The sequence below is a fragment of the Diplotaxodon limnothrissa genome, linkage group LG12 (genome assembly GCF_057381915.1).
Source record: "Diplotaxodon limnothrissa isolate DT_005_m linkage group LG12, D_limnothrissa_male_GT1.1, whole genome shotgun sequence".
In the NCBI taxonomy this organism is placed as follows: Eukaryota; Metazoa; Chordata; class Actinopteri; order Cichliformes; family Cichlidae; genus Diplotaxodon; species Diplotaxodon limnothrissa.
The window spans coordinates 34,656,443-34,676,896 of record NC_140607.1 but is presented as its reverse complement, the minus strand read 5'-3'; the positions used below and the strand labels follow the sequence as shown (position 1 = coordinate 34,676,896).

General features: G+C 39.3%; 1 protein-coding gene across 1 annotated transcript in view; it reads left to right on the top strand.

Moving 5' to 3' along the window:
• Positions 1-20,454, top strand: part of znf608 (zinc finger protein 608) — a 67,735-nt gene that overhangs the window by 18,280 nt on the left and 29,001 nt on the right. The window contains exon 2 of the mRNA XM_085366864.1: positions 12,788-13,058. Within this exon, the coding sequence (XP_085222990.1) occupies positions 12,788-13,058 (271 nt within the window). The remainder of the gene's footprint in view (positions 1-12,787; positions 13,059-20,454) is intronic.

Here is a 20,454-nt window from a genome sequence, read left to right as displayed (position 1 = left end):
AATCCCCGGCTTCTTCGGCCCACATGACGTGTCCTTGGGCGAGATAGTGAACCGTGTCTGATATGTATCGAAAGTGGTGCATTTATACAATAAAATATATGTGGATTTGTGAACATGGTTTGCCGTGTTAAGCACTTTGTGTGCCTCATTTGCCTAGAAAAGCATCATTAAAATGCAATTATTTATCATTTGTTTCAAGTTTTACTTATAGATTACTGGATAATTGACTATCTTGAGTTCATCTTTCATGAGGCAAACAATACAATAAGGCTCAGGCAAGGATTATATCAAAGATACCAGAAATAGGAGAGCAGGGGAAACGGGTAGGAGGTAGGATAAGGAGAACCTTCCTACCCCACCCCACCACAACCACACAAATCCCACAGTACCCACTAATCAGATGATCCGATGTAATCCAGCACTTGGAGATGGCGGTAAGGAAGAAATTCCTTTTAAACAGGAAGAAAACTCTGGCAAAGCAAAACACAAAAATTAATTACACGCAGGAGTGGCAAATAAACATAAGGGAGTGAAAGGAGAAGAGTGAAGGGTTAGAGAAGAAGTGCTCAGTGCACCATGGGAAGTCCCCCAGCTGCCTGCATCTATAGAAGCATAACTACGGGATGGCTCAGGGTCACCTGATCCACACTAGGCTTTATCAAATAGGAGGACTTAAAAGCAGAGATTCAGTTTGTCTCTTGAGTCCAAACTGGGAGGTAGCTCTGCCTCCCATTTTACTTTTGGAAACTCAAGAAAACATGCAAGCGTGCAAGTTAGCAGTCTGAGAGAGGGGTGCAGTATTGGAATAGTCTTAAAATTAGTTTTAACATGCAATTTAAATTTATTACGTGACAGAAAGATGAGATGAGTATAAATCTGGTAAAGAGTTTTAATAACAACCCAACTGTGTCAAATGTCACAAAATTAAAGGGGAATTGCTCTTTTTCAGATTTATGCATGGCAGGTTAGCTTTTAGTGTTTGAAACATTCAGTTTAGTTTAATCTTTATTATCTTCAGTGTTAGTTTTTAGACTTTTTAAGTATTATTTTATTTATTGTATTAAAATAAGACATTTTTGAAAGCAGGTGATTTAGTTTTGTATCCAAAAGTCTCAAAAACATGCCCGTCAGATCCTTATTAGGCAAACAATATGAAGGATATTTTCTCTATATTTTAATTTTGTTCCACTTACTTAGTTTACAAAGTCATTTCATTTAGTGTTTATTTTTTTCAAAAGTTTCATTTTTACTAAGTTTACTAAAATGTTTGTGCATACCTAGTTTTAGTTTTTAGCTTAGTTTTAGTTCACTATAATAACCTTGCACATTAACTGATCATGGACATTAGCAGATATAAGTGTAATCAGTACTCTCTGAAATGTTGGCCTCTTGCTAACAGTCATCACAAAGCATTTTCTAAACCAGCTCAGGGTTTAAAGGCAACAGCATGTCACCTGAATATTTTCTTTTTTCAACCGTCTTCTTCATGAAAGAGCCCAAAATATGAAACCTCATTGTTTTTGTGTCAGCTTTTTACCATTTCACGTCTCACTGTCACCTGCTTCCTTTCACAGAGTTGTACTGCAAGGCAAATTAAAGCATTAGGGTTAGGTATGTTGAATCCTGAGTTTTCATTGTGATAAAAGTGGCTCTCTTCTTAACTTGCTAAATTATTATGCTAATTTATTTTGGTCATGTTACAAATAACAAGAGTTTTGGTTTAAAAAGCAGCTAGAAATGCCACTTTTAAAACAAATTCTTTCATCAACCATCTGCTCAGCCTGTTGAGCCTACCTCGATAACAACAATGAAGGAAGCTGTGCAGTAACGGTTTGCATGACCGTGTCGAGAAAATTTGCATGTAGATAAAAATAAATAAGAAAAAATGTTTGTGTTTGGTCCTAATTTGCTGCCAAGTTTGTTTTACAGAGCTGAATGACACTGAATCGATTATAGACTGAAAAATTGTTTAGTCTATATTTTACTATATTACACAAAATCTCTCAGACAACAGAATCTGTCTGTTTGTTTATTTCTTTGTCTGCAATCTCCTCCTAAACCAGGGGTGGGCAATTCCAGGCCCCGAGGGCCAGTGTCCAGCAGGTTTTAGATCTCACCTTGGGTCAACACACCTGAATCACATGATTAGTTCGTTACCAGGCCTCTGGAGAACTGCGGGAGCTAATTTAGCCATTTAAATCAGCTGTGTTGGTTCAAGGACACATCTAAAACCTGCAGGGACACCGGCCCTCGAGGCCTGGAGTTGCCCACCCCTGTCCTAAACAGTCGGGAGTTGAGGAACCAAACTACGTCTCGAAGGCTCTTGTATCTGTATTACAGTATCAGATATAGATATCAGATATTATGAAGTCACCATGTTGCCTATTATGATCAATCAGTGGTTGCAGTGGAGTTTTTAAGTGAATATTTATGTTGCTTTACTCTCAGAGTGGAAACAGTTTGTCACCTTCAAGTTAAACATTTATAGAGAAAAAAAAAGAAGTTTAGACATTTTAGGAAAATGTAAAAAAAATGTTGGACTTTAGCCTGGTTTTTGCATCCTGTGTCACATTTATTAGAATGTGACACATTAGAATTTATTAGAATATCTTATCAAGAATAATTTCTCATTTATATGCACAAAAATTTAATTATACAAGCAGAGTGAGCAACTAACAATGCGCTAAAATGGTCACTTCTTAACATCTAAATAACATCTACCACCCACATTTTTTTTACCAACAATGTGAACACAAAAGGAATATTATAGCATGGTCATGCTATGATATCATACAGAGTAGCTTTTAATATTTAATTTTAAAGTTTAAGGTACTCGTTGTCTCTGACTGGGTTCCTCTACGGTTTGTGGAACCAGCTAACTCAAAGCTCAACCCCAACTATGTGGAAGATGCTTCTTATTACAACCCTCTGGTAATCTCAAGATAGCAAATATTAAGAAGAAATAATAAGAAATGCTTAAACATCCCTTTTAATGGTTCGATACTGTCTGGTGATTTGAATCTGACTCTTAGAGGAAAAACGAGCATGGACATCATCTGAAGGAAAGTGAGAACTAGAGAGACTTTGTGTTGTGCACAGCTCCAGGGTCCATGCATATTTTAGTGTTATTTGGATATACTTCGTGTTCCTGTGTGGATTAGTTCAAGCAGCAACACTCGGGCTTCACTTTCTTTTTTTTTTCATATTTTATTTATTTATTTATTTTGATCTTTGTTCTCTAAAGATACAGAAGGCATCACAGAAAAAGATACTGGGTACTTACGAAAAAACACAAGCGAAATCAGCACGTGCAGGAGCATGAGGCAGCGGCGGCGGTGCAGTTTCAGTCAGTTCCTGGGAGGAGAACAAAGACTTAAGAATAGAAGAAAGGCACTGGAGTGGATTCACAACATAAAGTCTTCACAACCAATCAGCATCATGAGCGCAAGCGATTTCATCTACAGATCAATGTGACTGCTGTAATCAACAATACTCTATCATGCTCTTCAATACAGAAACATCACACTTTTTAGAATTTTTTTGGACGCAATGATGCACTGCTGTGCTCATTTTCAAGCACCGATGCACATCAGCTGTCAACAAAAGGAGCAGCATATGTTTCTGTACCTTATTTTTAATTTACTTGCATTATGTTAACAGAACTCCGAGGTCAGAAAACCGAATGCCACACGAATACCAGTTTTGGCATTGATGTGGCACTTCTGATCTCAAAGCACCACTTAAAGCACTCTCCACTACTAGACACGTTCACCTTTTTCACGCACATATTCATACAGCACTTTATCCTTTGCACTTAAGTGTGTTATCGACCTTGCATTTTTTTTTTTTTTTTTAAGACAAAGAATATCTGAAGAGTCAATAAAAATTTATTTGACTTTGACCTTGTAACAGGCCATTTCCAAAGCTCCTCAGAATGCAGCTCTCCTCTCTCAAGAAACTCTGAGATTACTGGACAAGTTTCTTATGTTTTGATTACTTGATAAGTGTTTAATAACTCAACTTACAGAAAAGGCTACTGTAGGAACCTCTGGTCAAGATATGTCTGCATTTCTAGTTCCCAGAGTTGCTGAAATAATCCTGCCCGACAATAAAACATATATGTTTTGTATATAAAAAAATATACTTTTACATTTACACAGTTTTGCTAATTTTATGATACATGAAACAGTTTGTTTACAGTCATGTGAAAAAATTCTGAGAGTTACTCAGGTGCTGCTAATCAAACGGACTAGATTAACTGATCATCAGCAAGTGTGACCATTTCTGTAAAAGCAGAGGTTTTAACAGTTTGCTGTCAAATACCTTTAAAGAAGTGCAGCTCTAGAAAGACTGATGCATTAACACAGTGCTTCAATCTTCTCACAAATGCACATCCCAGCAAATTCAACCCAAGGTCAGACCTAGCAATGCACCAAGAAACAATACAGGCCTCAGTTAACATGTTAGCTGTTAAAGGTCGTGACACTGCAATTAGAAAAAGACTGAACTACTATGGCTTGTTTTCAAGGGTTGTCAGGAGCCTTCAAAACAGATGTAGCAGCACGACTTAAGTCTGCAAAGTTGCATCTGAAAACAAACTACTAGACTTATAGAAAAATGTCTTTAGGACAGAGAAAATTAAAGCTAAGATTTTTGAACAAACTGCCATATTTGGCAAAAGCCAAGTACAGGATATCAGCAAAAACACGTCATACCAACTGTCAAGCATGGCGGTGGAAGGGTGATGATCTGGGCTTGCTTTCTAGCCACACGACCTTTGAAATTTTTAGTCGTCCATAAACTCCTCTGTACACTAAAGAAATTTGAGTCCATCTTTAAGACCAAAGATGGGAGAGACTGATTAGGTCATACAGAAAATGACTGTGTTGCTGCAAAAGGTGGTTCTATAAGCTGTTCCATTTCACAGATCCTATGAAAGCTTTTGTTTTCACATGAAAACCAGTGTTGTATTTTATGCCATTCTGCACTGTACTGGACGCAACTGTGTTAATAATATTACCGAGACATTTAAAAGGATCCCTGTTCAGTGCATTTAACATATCAGGTTCTATGAACAGAACAATCGTCTGACTAGAAAAATAAAGCAAAAGATAACCTGGTATTTAATCTGGAAAATCACAGCAACATCAGCTCATGACCTGAGCCGAGCCACAAACTAAGAAAGAGCCCTGAGTGAATTTTCATTATTATTTCATATTTAATTAATGACTTTATGTATGTATTTATTTATTCACTTAATCTTAGTGTATGGTATTTTTGAATAATACCAGCGCATTAAGTAATATCATTACAGATCATATGAAACTAAGCCGACCTGCGATTTAAACTGAAGCCTATATTTTTATTTAATAGATTCTCCTGTTCTGGTGTGTTATATTTGTGTGTGCGTGTTGAAGGATTTTTTTAATTAAGAAACAGTGTGAGAAAGGATAATTTGTTCGAAGCGTCTGACTCACAAGGGAGCAGGCCTGTGTTTTTATTGTTATTTTGCTGTGTGAGTCTGCAGCCTGGTCGACTGTAGCTGCCGTGTGATTTGCAACCAAGCGTTGTTATTCTGGGTATCTGAGGGAGGAAAAAAAGGCGTTAACGGCAGAACAGAAATCACCGGGGATCGTGATTCTTCTTTTATAGTTAATTTGCTTTGTGATTTGGTTGAAGAAGTCCTGTGTGGTCTTTGTCAGCAGCTGTGTGGGAGTTAACAGACGGTTTCAGAAAGCACAGAGGATTATCTGCCTTTTGTTTTGTTGCTATTTTGCATGATAAATTTGCATTGTTTATCAAGGTTTTAACATAAATTCTGTGCAGTACGCAGCCGAAACAAAGCTTTTCATACTAGCTGGATTACAGATACTGCAAGGGACACTAAACAGGCAACTCAAGTGTTGGTGAGTTTCTTCCACTTATTAATCACTCGGGTAGTAAAGGAAGGACGAGTAATACGTGTTTGTGCCACTTTAATATATGCATGTCACAGTTTGGCTTCATGCATCAGCCTTTGTCCTCAACAGTGTCCCGCTTCATGGAATAATCGATGTATATCACTGGGAACAGCAAACGCTAGATGATCAACCCAAAGGTTGAGGGAGAGCTAACAGGGCATTTCTCAAAAGAGCCAGCCCACCACGTTTCAAGTTTGTTTTCTAAACTAATAAATATGTTTTGTGTTTTAAAATATTGTTAAATCTTCCAAAAGCAATCAGCAGACTCTGAAGAAAGAGGTGCATCTCTGTATTATATTGAACAGATAATAAAAATGTGTGTATATTTTTTAACATTATAATCTGGTTTCTTCTTATAATCATTGCCTTGTAATATTTCATAGTAAACCATGGCTAACAATCCTAGAGTACCAAGGTTTACTGCTGCAGAAGCATGCGTAAAGTGATGATGAAAACAGCTCTGTTGATGAAGACACATTGATTACATTTTTCAATGTCTGCAACAGATAAAAGAAACTTTATAGGAATGAAAAACACAAAAGCAACAATTAAAACAGGCATAAATGGACCAAATCAGTCATTTTAGCCACTTAAATAGTTTCTATATTCTTGTTTCTAATGTTAGTCTGAGAGACCGTGAAGGCTCTTGAGCAAATGGTTATGGTTAAAAAGACAAAAGTTTAAAAAAACAAATACTTTTGAAAACATCTCAACATGTCCAACATGGAGTTTCAACTTGGGAAAAATGTGTATTCCCTGACTCGTTGGTCAGTCGCTGCTGGTTATCTCCAGCTGTAGTAGTACCACAAACCTCCCGTTGGTATCTTTAGCCACTGGCAGATTGTCATGCTCATATGTAGTTTTTTCCACAACAGAGAGAGTTCGCCTTCATTTTGCTTTACCACTCCAACCAACACATTTCAGAAGCTTAACTTTGATGGTGAATGATGTCCGTGTCGAGTTTACGTCGCACTTTTCACAGTCCCACTAATGCTTGTCGAGTAGTTTGCAAACAAGCCGGCTTCTTCCATACAAACCATGTGGGACAAAGGTAACCTGCTAGCAACCAAAGCAATCATTCTTGTTTTTAGTGCAGTACCGTAATCTTGGAACCAGTTTCACTCTAGTGACTGGCAGTAACCCCCGGGTCTCTAGCCTTTACTGACTGAGGCCTAATTAAAAAGAGAACCTTTAATAAGGCCACTAATACTTTTTCAGACTTTATCCCAAAGTATGAAATTCTTTTTATTTCTATTTCACTTTTTTTTTTTACAATTAAATAACATTTTTTTAATTATAACCTTTGATTGATAATCAGGGAGACTATTTCCCTCAAACACTAATGATCATATTTGATTATGGATTTTGAAACCAGTAGTTTTTGGCCCTGATTCCAAAGTGAGCTGGAGCTGCAACAATAAACTTGGCAGTATCGAAATCTGCTGTAGAAGAAAAAGTAAAGGCATTTCTAAAAAAAAGGTGCAGGGCACCCTCGAGTCTTTTGTTTTTCTCTCTAAAGAAGTAAGAAAAATCTTCTCTTGTCAATTTTTAGAGAAACCTGCAAGGAACTGATTGATCTCCATAATAACACAACAGCAGCGGACCTCCTTTATCTGGGAAACCAAACACTACAGAAAAGCTCCGTGTCGGACCTGACAAAGTGCTGCTGTTTTCTCGGGCACTTCCAGACACAGCGTGGTGAAGAAGTTCTTTTGAGCGTTAAATCACTCAAGAATATCGCGCAGTGAGATATCTGTCAAGCCTGTAATCTTTATTGAGTCATAATGGCGAGAAAAATCCTTCACTGCTGATTGCTGCTGCTCTCTCAGCAGAATTATTTCCCAGAGCTGCTGTAATTGGGACTATAATAAGTGGTGAAGATAAGAGAGGAGCTCTTAAAGGCACCGTTGACATGGGTTTCATTACATCTAACTATGGTGATGATAGTAGTTAAGATCACTCACAAGCCATGAACTTAAAAACATGTTCTTGGGTTTATGAAACACCACTGGAGCCTGGAATCGAAGAAGAAATATGAAATGACTCGTAACGTTTCACAAAAAACTAAGGAGTTGTTTTTTTGAGTTTGAACTAATTTAGTATTGATTAATATAGTGGGAAACAATGGTGATGTTGGCGTTTAACCAGACCTGAAAATAATCTTTTTCAGGTCCCTGCAGAACTGGCAAAAGTGCAGAATTGTTACCTAAGTAGAATTATGATACATGTGTTAAAAAATACTCCTATAAAAGCTGAAGTACTCATTAAACTTCTTTATTCAAGTAAAAGTGAAAATGTACAAGCTCTGAAATATACCCAAAATAGTAAAAAGCAGCTCTTTGAAGGACATTTCTACCAGCTTTTTTCGTGCCAAGCTAACTGAAGCTCTTGTTCTTTTAATTATATAATGATAAAATGTAGCAGTCCATGGGAATACAAACGTTTTTTGTTTTTCTTTGCCTCTACACCTAAACAGAAAAAAAAGTGCAGTCAAGGGTTAAAGTGGGATTTGGCACATGGGGGAACGCTAATATTGGTGAAAATGGCTGAGTGTACGGAAAAGCACCACAAATCACAATAATTCCTGTTGTGTGGTCCAGTAGATTTCTTCTTGTACAGGTGATCAGCTGATCTTACACAACTTAATCCATTAGCTATCTTGGCTGATTTTCATCCCCTACACTGACAGACAGTTTGCTGCCTTTATATCAGCTTCAGTTCAAATCCATCTGTGCTGTACTTGATGTAACCTAATCTGACCATGAACACCACAGCCACTGTGCACCAGTCCAACACTTTATTGTAAATTTGCAAACAGTGCTGCAAACTAACCCGTTTATCCCGAGTTTTTTCATGGATTGCTTTAATAACATAAAGTTAATACCTCAGTTTGTTTGCACTGATCAGTGCAGTCGTCTGTCCTGTCTTTTTTACATCTTTCTCCATCTCTGACTGGAGTTCTCTCAGTCTCAAATACAGCAGCTATACTTTTAGCTTTTAGCACTGCACAGAAAGAGGTTGTGTGTTTGCTGGTATTTGTTGAGCTGATAGAAACGTATTTATAATTGCCTGCCATTTTAAAACATGTTACTCCCTTTATGCTCCCTCTTTTTCTGTAATTAGCAGACCTAAAAAAAACAGTTTCTGATTTTTCCCAATTTAAGACTTGAGTACAGAGCTTTAAATGATGCATAGATTACATGTTACTGTTTCTTTCATCTGTTTGTATACAATAAGCCTTGGTGATGGATACACCAATAGGATTGTTTTTTCTGTGTTATTGTTCCTGCATTTAGACTCAAATTGGTTTGATGTTTGAATGTGCACAGTGATGTGAAATATAAACTTTCCTCAGATCCTTTAAACCCAAAGTAGGCTAAGAAGAAGACCAAAGAATATTGGTATTGTTCTAATGCATGCTGAGTGGTCATGAGGGTGCCCCCTCATGCTGGCACAGGTTTCTAAATGATAATTAAACATCAGAAGTGAAGTTAAAGCCCATCAGAAGCTTCAGTGTGTGTATAAGAAGCAGCTGGTTGATGTGGATGAAGGTGATGCTATTGGGAGAAAGCTGCTACAAGTTCTCTGCTGCCGTTCCCTTCATTCCTGAAATCTGAATAGCTGATACTGTAAAATGACACTATGATGTCTTTAATACCTACAGGAAATTATTTTACTACAATCAAAACACTTAAAAACATCTGAAAAGAAATCCCTCTGATATATCAAACCCTCATCTTAAACAGATGAAATTCACGTTTTTGTTCGACAGCTCCATAATGTCAACCAGTGCTCCCAGTGACCCAGAGAGCAGGAGGACTCAAATACATTAAAATCTACAGACAATCTATAAACGTTAAAATATCTAATGTGTTCCTTTTAACCTTTTCACACACAAAAAGCTTGAAAGTTGTTTTTTTTTGAAAGGGAGTGTTCCTCACAATTATGTCCACATTTAACATTGATTAATATTAAAATAGAACAAATCCGGTGTGCTGTGAATTTGAATCCAGCCCTCAAAGGGTTGATGATGTTGGTTACACTGACAGTTGTCACACGCATTATTGTTACACAATGAATATCAATAAAGATTCTGAATATGTCATGTGTGATTTCCAAATATTTCTGAGCAGTTACTTTTGTCCTGATGCTGAGAGCGTGAAATAAACTCTCCTGCATCTCTCTCCGTCTCATTCCACCTCCTTGTGTTTGCAGAAATGTTCTCACTGCTCCACAATTAGCAATTAGTGGGTGGATAGGCTACACGGATTGAGTGCAACATTAAATTGTCCCCTGCCCTGCTGGCCCCAGAAGCCGCAGGGTCTAAGCACTTTCCTGGCAGAAACACTTTTTTTGTTGTTGTTATAATCACACTGAATGTATCCATTGTTACCTTCTTGCACTACTGTATTATTTTTCTGAGTCACTCTGTACAAAAGTGGAAGCTAATTATAATGTGCAGCTTCTGTACGTGTGTGCGTTAGCTGGAAACATTCATCCAAGCCTCTGCTCTCAAAAACTGCTCAACGAGTGTGAAATGTTTGCATTTCACAAGGGTGAGGACTCCACCAGCCAGGAAAGAGAGATGAAGATGAATCGAACCAGACCGAGTGAGAAAAAATGATTTTTTTAAAGTCTGGATACAGTTGAGAGATGATTAGCTGACACTAGGGTTGCCAACTCCCTGAAAAATAAATAAGGGACACCTCGTGGCCAGGGCTGGGCAACCCAGTTGTCTTCACCCTTCCCAGTGTGGTAGCTCTTTTTTTGTGTGTGAAATTATTTTTTAACCATTTGACTTGAACTTGATTTAAGCAGATGCATATTCTTTGTGATATGACCATATGGGAAACAAATGATCATTTAGCCATTTATTTTTAGCTCAAAATGACAACATTAACACAGTAAAACAGGTCTCTTTCTTAAACAGAAGCCTGTCATGCTTAACTTTTGAGAATATAAGTAAATCTTTCTTTAAAAGAACTCTGTCCTACTTAACTTAAAATTATATAAATTAATAGAAAGCAATAGAACGAAAATATTCTTGTAACAGTGCACATATAGTGCATTTAGTACAATTGGCTTCAGCTGAGGTATTATTTCAGCTTTTCTAATGCTAATTAGCTGCTCCTGTTTGTAAACCCGCTTGTTCCCATGATTACGCATCTTAACTCATCATCATTATTCATCTATGTATTACTTTTATGTATTAGTCATCTATTTGTTGTAATCATTTATCCTTGCAGTTGTTTATTACACAAAATAAATTATATTATTACACTTCTGGCCACATAGCGCTGATATTCACTGCACATGCCCATATTAACCTTAACCAGAGGGTTTAAAAAACAAACCAGTGTTTACATACCATATCTGCTTCTGCCATGCCTGGTGGACAAGAAATTGGTTAAGGGTTCCCCGAGCTTTCACGCCCCTCGTGTTCTTCATGTGCCCACCATTAGAAGCATGCCTATGGAAAAAGTGCGCCAGCACACAGTGCAGTGCGCTTTATAGTGCACTTTTCCAGCCAGGTGTTTTCCTTTTCCCATTCCTCCCTGTACTTTTGCAGCCTTTTTTTTCTTTCTCTGAGCGAACAAACATTGCTGCTCTAATGCTGGGCTTACACTGTGCGATTTTTGGCCCATTTTGAGCCGATTTTTGAGTCGTGCGACCGATTTGGTGATCGGCCCGATTTTGGCCTTCATCGTGCATCGTGTAGTATACGTGGGGTAACGAGAAGCGATTAACACCTCGAGCAGCTCCCGATCATCAATCGCTCGTGAGGGTGTCACCACAGGCGCTCACATTGCTCACGCGCAAACACATAAACGTCGGTGAAAAAGATGGAGCAGCACGGCTGTGCAGCGTGTGATCTGGACACAAGCGATGGAGGCACAACTTGTAGAACTTTGGAAAGCTCATCCGAGCCTTTTCGATGTGGCATCACAAAATTATCACGACCACAACAACCGTGAAAATAGTTGGATTTACACTGCTGCTCAATCACAGCTGCCTTATTAATGTTTTTCATTAGCAATTTAGCAAAGTTGATGGTGGCGGTGTGCGTGTCTGTGTGAGTGAAAGACAGACAGAGAGAGAGAGCGACAGATTTTCTGTTATAACCTTCATTTTATGGAGGCACAGTGTGCCGTCCGAGACTTGCACCGCAGTGTCGGCGTTTGTTTCCCTGTTGGCCGGTATTTTCTTCGTAAGCGACCTTTCCTCGACCAATGAGATAAGCGATAATCTGACTTGTCATACTCGAATTGTCATAAGTGTGCTGTCAGCTCATTGGTCACAAAGCAGGAGAGGGGCTGGGAATTATGTTTTCAAACAAAGCGTTAATTCCATTAAAAGTTATAGACTACTTTTGATTCTCACTGTATTACGGGATAAAGTGCGTCCCTTATTAGCTCAATACGGGACGTGAACTTTTGTTTCTAAATACGGGACGATTCCGTTTTTTAAGGGACGGTTGGCAACCCTAGCTGACACTCAGTATTAGGAAGCTGGTAACTGCAGACTGAGGGTGGAATAATGAATAGTGTGACATTTGGAGAAAATGTCTCCTCTTCTAAAATGTCCTTCCGATTCTTGCCTCCATTATGCAGCATTATCCAACACTGAAATAATCATCTGTCAGTTGGATTCACTCCAGTAATAATAAAATGACTTTAATAATCCTTTTCCTTATATTTCTGCCCATCTCTCTCTCCCATTAATTTCAGCAGAAGCGGAAGCTCAATCATGGACATATATTTCATTAAATATATTGAAACTAAGCTGAGTGGCATAATCTGATCTTTAATGAATCCTCTTCTCTGCAGGTGGACCCCATGTTCACAGTCCCAGCTCCCCCAGCTCCAGGCCACCCCGGGGCCCCTGGATGCTCGCTGCCCTCGGCCCCCTCGTTTTCCCCCCCGGCCCTGCCCACCTCAAACCCTAAGCAGCTGGCGGTGAGGACGAGGTCCATCGGCACCAACACCCAGGATGGAGCTGCGTCAGGGGCGCTGGAGGGTGATTCGGCCTGCTTGGGGCCCTGCCAACCTGGGACTAGTGTCAACCTGGAGGGTATCGTTTGGCATGAGACAGAGGAAGGTGAGCATTCTTCCTGAAACCTCACACTGGTCAACACACAATTTTAGCACATCAAGCATTAAAACCCAGGTTACATTCAAGAATCTGCAGACTTATGGGGCTATTAAATACTACTTTCTCCTCTTGCAAGGTCTTTTGTAGCAGTGGCTGCCTTGAAGGTAGAAAAACCATAAAAAAGAAAACATAATGGATACAGTGTTTGGCATTCAGTGTGTGTCGGAGCAGTAGTATTGTTCCAACCTTTATACCTTCCTCGCAGTGTTTTGATTTGACACAAGAAACAGTCTGAGGTAGAATAAAGTCATTTGTTGTGAATGGGTTTAAATAAGTAGAAATATGAAGAAAACCTGAAACTCGTTTACAGTGAGTCAGAGCGTTTCCAGGAATGCACTGAATGACGGTGAGAATGTGAAAAGGCTAAAGTGTCAAGCACGGGCAAATGAAATACCTTTGCCATGCTTCAGTAGAATTTGAGATGCCTGAAACGCCCTGGCAGCTTTTCTGATCCTTAGCGAGACATGAGTTTACTTTGACAAGTGGAAAAGTCTAAACTCTCTTTCAGGGATGCTTTTCTTTTATTATTGTTTCCATTTGTTGCAGCTATCCTGCTTATTTAGGATCCAGTTTAAAGCATTCTTCTGAGGCAGGGTGGCCTCTTTACAAAAAAGGGGTTTATGCTTCCAGCAAATTGTTGTTTTAGTCCGTCTCATTAAAACTAAAGACGGCGTTTTCAGTGAGATATAGTCAATCACACTGTAACTGGAGACTCTTCATTTAAGGACCGTTTATACATTTCTGACAGCTCTAGGGAAACAGACTGTTTTTACTTAGAGCTGAGGAAAAAATTCTACTTTTATTTATTGCTTTGGCTCGTTGGGATATTTGGTATTTCCATAATGAGTTCTTATCAGGAAAACACAGCACATCATAATGCAACTTTCAAGAGCGTTAATTATTTTATGGAGCTGGTCCAGTTATTATCAAGTGACCTTGATGTAAAAGTGTGATGTAAACGACGACCTTATTGGGTGGGTGAATGGATTTTTGCAACGTGGTGAAATCTGATTTGAAGAGAAGCTGATGTGACTGTGAGACAGCTAATGCCTTTGGCACCAGGCGCTGATTTAATGTGACTGAAGGATGTGCGCTGTAGGGTTTGTGTGTTTAACTATCTGAGAAGATGTATTGGCTTATCGGTCATAGGTCATCATCCAATAAGCATGTCTCTGGCTAATCCTTTCTGAAAATTAGGATGATCTGACTTAATTTGTAGTCACCAGGATCCAAAATGAGTCAGTAAGACTATAAACTCAGCAGGAAATGTTTACTGAGGTACAATTTTTCTACAGACTTTGATAGACAGCTTCACATTTTAGTCTTTTAAGCGATGTACGACTTCATCGCTCTATGACTCCAGCTCGATGAGTCCTTTTTTAGTTTGTTCAACATCCTCTTCTCCTGTGCTTTCAGCATCTTTGCATCTCGGCTGTTGCATAAAATAATGCACCGTGTTCTTATTTGAGTAAAGATGGGAAACCACCAAGGTTTAAGCATTAAACAGCGAGGCAATTTGTTGGTCTGTGTGGATGCATCTGGTAAAGCCGTGGAGATAATGCAGCAGAGTGATGACACTGTGCCAAAGAAAGGGATCGGGTCTAGAGAACGTGACATATCATGAAATGTCCTTCAAGTAAAACAGTTTTGACACCCAGCAAAGAGGTTCTGGCCCTAAAAAAATGTTTTTTATTAAAAAAAGACTTAAGTTTAAAGAAGAGGAAAGCAAAGTTCAGTGAGGTTTTCTTTGGTGTGTTTGTTTGTTTTTTGAACCAGCCGTCCACCGACAGCTTCTTGATGTTGTATGCACATCTGCACAGCTTGGCTTCTGTACTATGGGTGATGAGCCGAGCAGATAGGAGTAGTAGCAGGATTGCCTTCCACTGAAGCACAGACAGAACTGACAGCCCCAAGTCGCAGATGAATTTTGGATGATTGATCTACATTAAAAAACAGTCCTTGATTTCTCTAATATCTTGTAAAGATTTGGAGGTTGTTTCCCTTTTGTCACATGAAAAATTTAAAATTCAATTTACTTTGTTAAGCACCTTTCTGTCTGCTTAAAACAAAATCAAAACCACTGCCAAGCCTACCAACCATATATTTGTACACCTAATATATCACCAATATTCTTCAGTGAGCTCTACAGTCTGCGCCCTGAGACCAGCGGTAGTAAATTTACATTTTTTGGCCTTTTATTTTCTTCTGTCTTGTACTTTCACATTTTACTGGATAATATATTTTAGATTACCTGGTTTATAGGCTCAGGGCTCCACCGCAATACGATGCATTCATTTTAGATTCTATGTTAGTGACTAAGATCTTATTCACAAGGCTCAAGCCTTTCATCGCCAACCCAGAAGAAACATTTCTTCATTTTCCAGCAAAAGACATAAGAAACAGGCAGAAAATGTCTGTAAATTTGCACCAGGAGAACTTCAGTGCTACCAATATGAGTTGCCGTTACAACCCAAATTCCAAAAAGATGGGATGTTGTATGAAGGTAAATATAGTGTAATGAGGACTTTCATTGCATTATTATTATTTACATTTTATTCAGGGTCTCAACATTTTCAGAACCGGGGCTGTAAATCACCAAATATCAGTATCGATCAACTGCAGCCATTTTTCTCTAACCTTAACGATGTGCACTTCCTCAATTTGGTCCTGTCACTGGAGATCAGATTTTATTTTAGCTTCTCCTTTTTACTTTCAGCCATCTTCGCAACCCACAGCCAGAACATCATCTGCCAACTTTTTCCTCTTTGGAGTGAAAATATGCATATTAAAAAAAAGTTGAATATTTCAGCTGTTTGTGCCCTGAAAAGATACGCTTGGCCCAATTAAAGCGGGCATTGCTACAATCTGTGTGGGTTTGAAAAACATATGTTACAAGAAAAAGTAGATGATAGTACTAATTTTTATTATTCCAGACCTTTCAGTCCCACAAACAAAAATAACCACGATTCTTTTCAAACAAGGCTGGACGTCCTCGTGAGAGCAGTTTTGGCGTTGCACCGCGCGCTCATGAGTCCAAATAATGCAGAACTAGAAACACATCCAACACTACAAAATGATACCATGGGAGTGCTGGGCTGTAGATCAGACGGCCCGATGATTCACCCGCCGATTTCTACGCCACCGCACTTTGATAGGCCGTTAACGAGGACAGCATTCAGCACTGCAGCCTCTCAGCGGAGGTGTAATAACTTACTGCAGGCTTTTAATGAATAAATCCAATCTCTCACTGCCCATCTCGCTCTGCCAGCCGCTGGTCCTCTGAAGCTGAGTGTTGAGTTTGGCGTAGAAGTGCCCCAGTATTAATTAACTGGTGCTTTTCGCTCTGCCCAGGAAAAAATAAAGAAGAAAATATAAACACAGTGCAGGGCAATATAACCCTGGCCAAGACTGCTGCTAAACAGGATAGAGATGGAGACGAGAAAGAAAGTGAAAAATGCATCTCCCACTTCAGACTGTTTGTATAACAGGGCCCAAAGAGGCAGAGAAAACAAACTGTGGATAAAACTTTTGAATACACTTAGATGTATTCTCGTGGACCTTGACGACCTCAAATAGTTAAAAAGAAGGAACAAACTGCAGGTAAAAAATTAAAATGAAGCTTGAATGTCTTAGAAAAATGAGAAATCAGCGTTCAATCCTCCTCCAAGGCTGAGATAGGGGTGGGGGTGTGACACAGACTGTATATAAAAACTGAATGTTAAAATTTAAGCCAATGTGGAAGTGCCGTAAACCTGATTGTTTCTAATTGCCAATAGGGAGCAATTATGTTGTAAACATCTGTAGAAAACCAAATCTAGTTTGAACAAACGCTTTTCTGATGAGTTCATGTCTCTGTTGTTAAGTCTTATTAAAACCAACATGATGTTCATTTTGTAAATTATTGTCCTCATTAGCATAAAGAAAGGAGAATCAGGATATAATTGTGTCCAAACGAAAACCCTCAACTTCAGGTTTCAAAGCTAACTAATGAGTGACAACATGTAGCTATGGGGTGTGTTAGAGTATTGAAAGAAATATCTAAGGTTTTCTTTTTTAATTACATTTTTCCCAAGAAATGTAAGCCTGAATCAGTAGATATTGTAAACTTTACCTTATTTGCATAAATGTTACCTTACTGAAGGAGAAAGCAACAGTCAGCTTCTGTGTGAGCAGGAAATGAGTTTTCAGTATTAAAGGATATACAAAAATCAAGAAGCTAATTCAAACACGCAACACTACAGATGAAAACACTGTGATACAGACTCAACAATATTTAGTGTAGTACTGATCAGCTGATCTCAGTATGAGTCCACACCCATCATGGTTCAGCTGATACACTTCTATAGTTCAAGCAGGGACTGCTATGTAAACTGTGCATTTGCAAGCTGCTTTGCAACCCACTTTCACTCCAGCCTGTCTGATCTTCTTTTCACTATAAAGGTTCTACCTTGGTATTAAATGCTGTGATGTTACATGAATCTAGAGATTAACTCTGCAGACGTATCCTGAATAGTTTTTTTTCTCTGGTCAGCTGGTAATATCTCAAAATATCTTTCTGTAAACTGTTAAATTCTAAATTCCAAATATTTCTTCTCTCCAAAAGTGAATATTTGTGTATTTAATTATTTGTTTATCTTGACTGTTTAAAGGAAATCTGATCAATTTGAACCCTCTCAACAACTCACCAGCCCAGTGCAGTCTGTCCAGAACAACTTGGGAGTCAGCCTCAAGTGTCTCCAATTCAAATTTTTCTCATTTGTAATTAGCTCTCTGTCTTCAGCACAGTAGTGCGGTGGTTAGCACTGTTGCCTCACAACAAGAAGGTCGTGGGTTCAAATTCACCATCTGGCTGGTGTCATTCTTTGTGGAGATTCTCTCATTGATGTCAGGGATTAGCAAGCCTTTTCCAATTTAATTTTTTAAAAGAGTCTGAATTTTAAATTTGCTTTGTGCTCGTAAAATTCATGGTTTAATAAGGCAAAAATACTGTTACCGAGTTCACCACCAAAAGCTTCTGACTTCCCACCAATCTCGCACCGATTCTTCCCTGAGATACCCTGCTGAGTAGAAAACAAAGAAACAAACAGGAGTGACAACATCCTCCAGCCCGCCACCCTCCCCCACCCCCACCCCTCAGTGGAGGCACTAAATGAAAACATCAAAGCATTGTGTTTCCAGGTTTGTGCAAGTAAATAAATAGAAACAGCATCAGGGAGATGATGCGTTACGTTATTATATTAGGATAAAGTGAGTCACACACTCTAATGAGCAAATAAATAATGATATAGAGACATAAACTGCAGTATATCACCAGATAATAAATAATACACAGACAGGGAAAAGGATGGAGGGTGGCTGCAAGAGGAAAGAAAAAGAGCAAGAAAATAGATTCGGTGCTCAGTCTGTCCCAACAGGCTGACAGATGGATGGATGGAGCGAGAAGTGGGGAAATGGAAAGAGCTGTAGCAGAGGTTTAGTCTGTATTTTTAAACTACCGCAGGGATAAGAGGAGATGGAGAGGAATGTAAAGACGGAGGCAGGAGGAGACCGACAGAGGCACGAAGAAGAAGCATTTCATCAGTGATGCAGACTGAAAGCGATGGACAATGTCAGAGTCAAAGAGAGAGACACAGAAAGACAAAGAGAGATAGTGTTTTTCTTCCTGCCGCTCAGGGACTATTGTTCGGGAGGTGGAGTGATAACTGGAGCCCCCTCCTTGTGACGGCGGAGGGATACGGGAGGGAGAGATGCAGGTTGCATGTTAATTAAGCTGAATACTAATTGGAGAGACAGAAAGGAGGAGAAGAAGAGACCACCATTTCAGCTTCAACCCTCCTCCCCGTCTTCTTCCCTGTGGGGGACCAGACTCTGATGAGCGCTAATCAAACAGTGATTGGCTCGATTCTTAACTAAGCTGCACAAACTCCATGACTTCGGATCTCTCAGTCTGTCTGTCTGGATTCTAGACATTAAGTCAATTACAAGTACTGTAAATAATTATGCTCAGCAAGTGATTTGCATTTCAATGAACACACAAAATAATCACATGTAATAACAACTAAGTAGCTCCTTCATCTTATTGGCCATAAAATCTAACTATTAAAATTTCTTTTAACACAAACACTGTTCCGATCTGGGATGCTCATACTGAGCGTGGTTAAAGTTTCAAATGATAACCTTATCATTTGATATCAGTGCATGTTCAGCTAATTCCTGTGAGCCAAAAGCATCACACTGCTCTTTTAATCTACTCTTTCTTGTGTTGGATGTCATTAAGGGTGGATATCCCATCCATCCATCCATCCATCCATCCATCCATTTGTCCATTTATCCAAAGTCTGGTCACAGTCGCAGCAAGCTAAGTAGGGTGTTCCAAACATCTTTTTCCCCAGAAACACTTTCCAGTTCCTCCTGGCAGATCCCAAGTCATTCCCATGCCAAATGAGATCTGAAATCTCTCCAGTAAGTTCTGGTTCTGCACCAGGGACTCATCCCATAAGTTATGCCCGGAAAACTTCCAAAGGGAGATGGCCATGAGGCATTATCCCTTCAGATAGCAAAGCTCCTCATCCCAAGTCTTATAGCCCTTTTCCACTAGTACCTACTTGGCTCGACTCAACTTGGTTTTGGTCGTTTCCATTATGATCGAGTACCCCCTAATGTGCTGTCATTGTAGCAACACGATCATGAAAGTCCTGTGATCGTTCGGATGGGAACTGAACACCACAACAATGGTGCTCAGTGTGGCTTTTTGTCAGACTTGAGGACTACGGTGTTGTTTTTGTGTAGTCATTTCCCTTGTTGCCAGGTTCGAAAATGGCGGTTTCGATTTTCATGAAAGAGGCACTCATGACTCATCAAGTGGCACCACTGACTAACCTGCTGACATCACATTTTGGATCAGATTGCTTGGAACCCTGGCAGAGTTGGTATTAGAAAGTATCTGATACCAGGTACGGCCACCTAATTGAAAACCCTAAAAATTGAGTGCAGCCATGTTGAGCCGACCCGAGTAGTTACTAGTGGAAAAGGGCTATAAGAAAACCCCCTAATAAGATTTAAATTCCAGTTTAAGGTCATGTTTTCATACACCCTAGATCGTTTTCAGTTCAGCTGCTATTTTTGGATAGCTTAACTGAAAACGACCACATGCAAATAGCACTCTGTGATTTCACCACAGACCTCAAACTTGTACAGACGAGAAACATCAACTTCCGTTTCAAACTGATCCGAATTTCATGTGGAAGATCGTCAAGTGATGAGCTTCATTGAGCTACAGCCGAGCAGTTTGTAGTGGGAGAATCCACAGTTTCCAAGCCTGGAGGCAATGTGTCAGGTGATA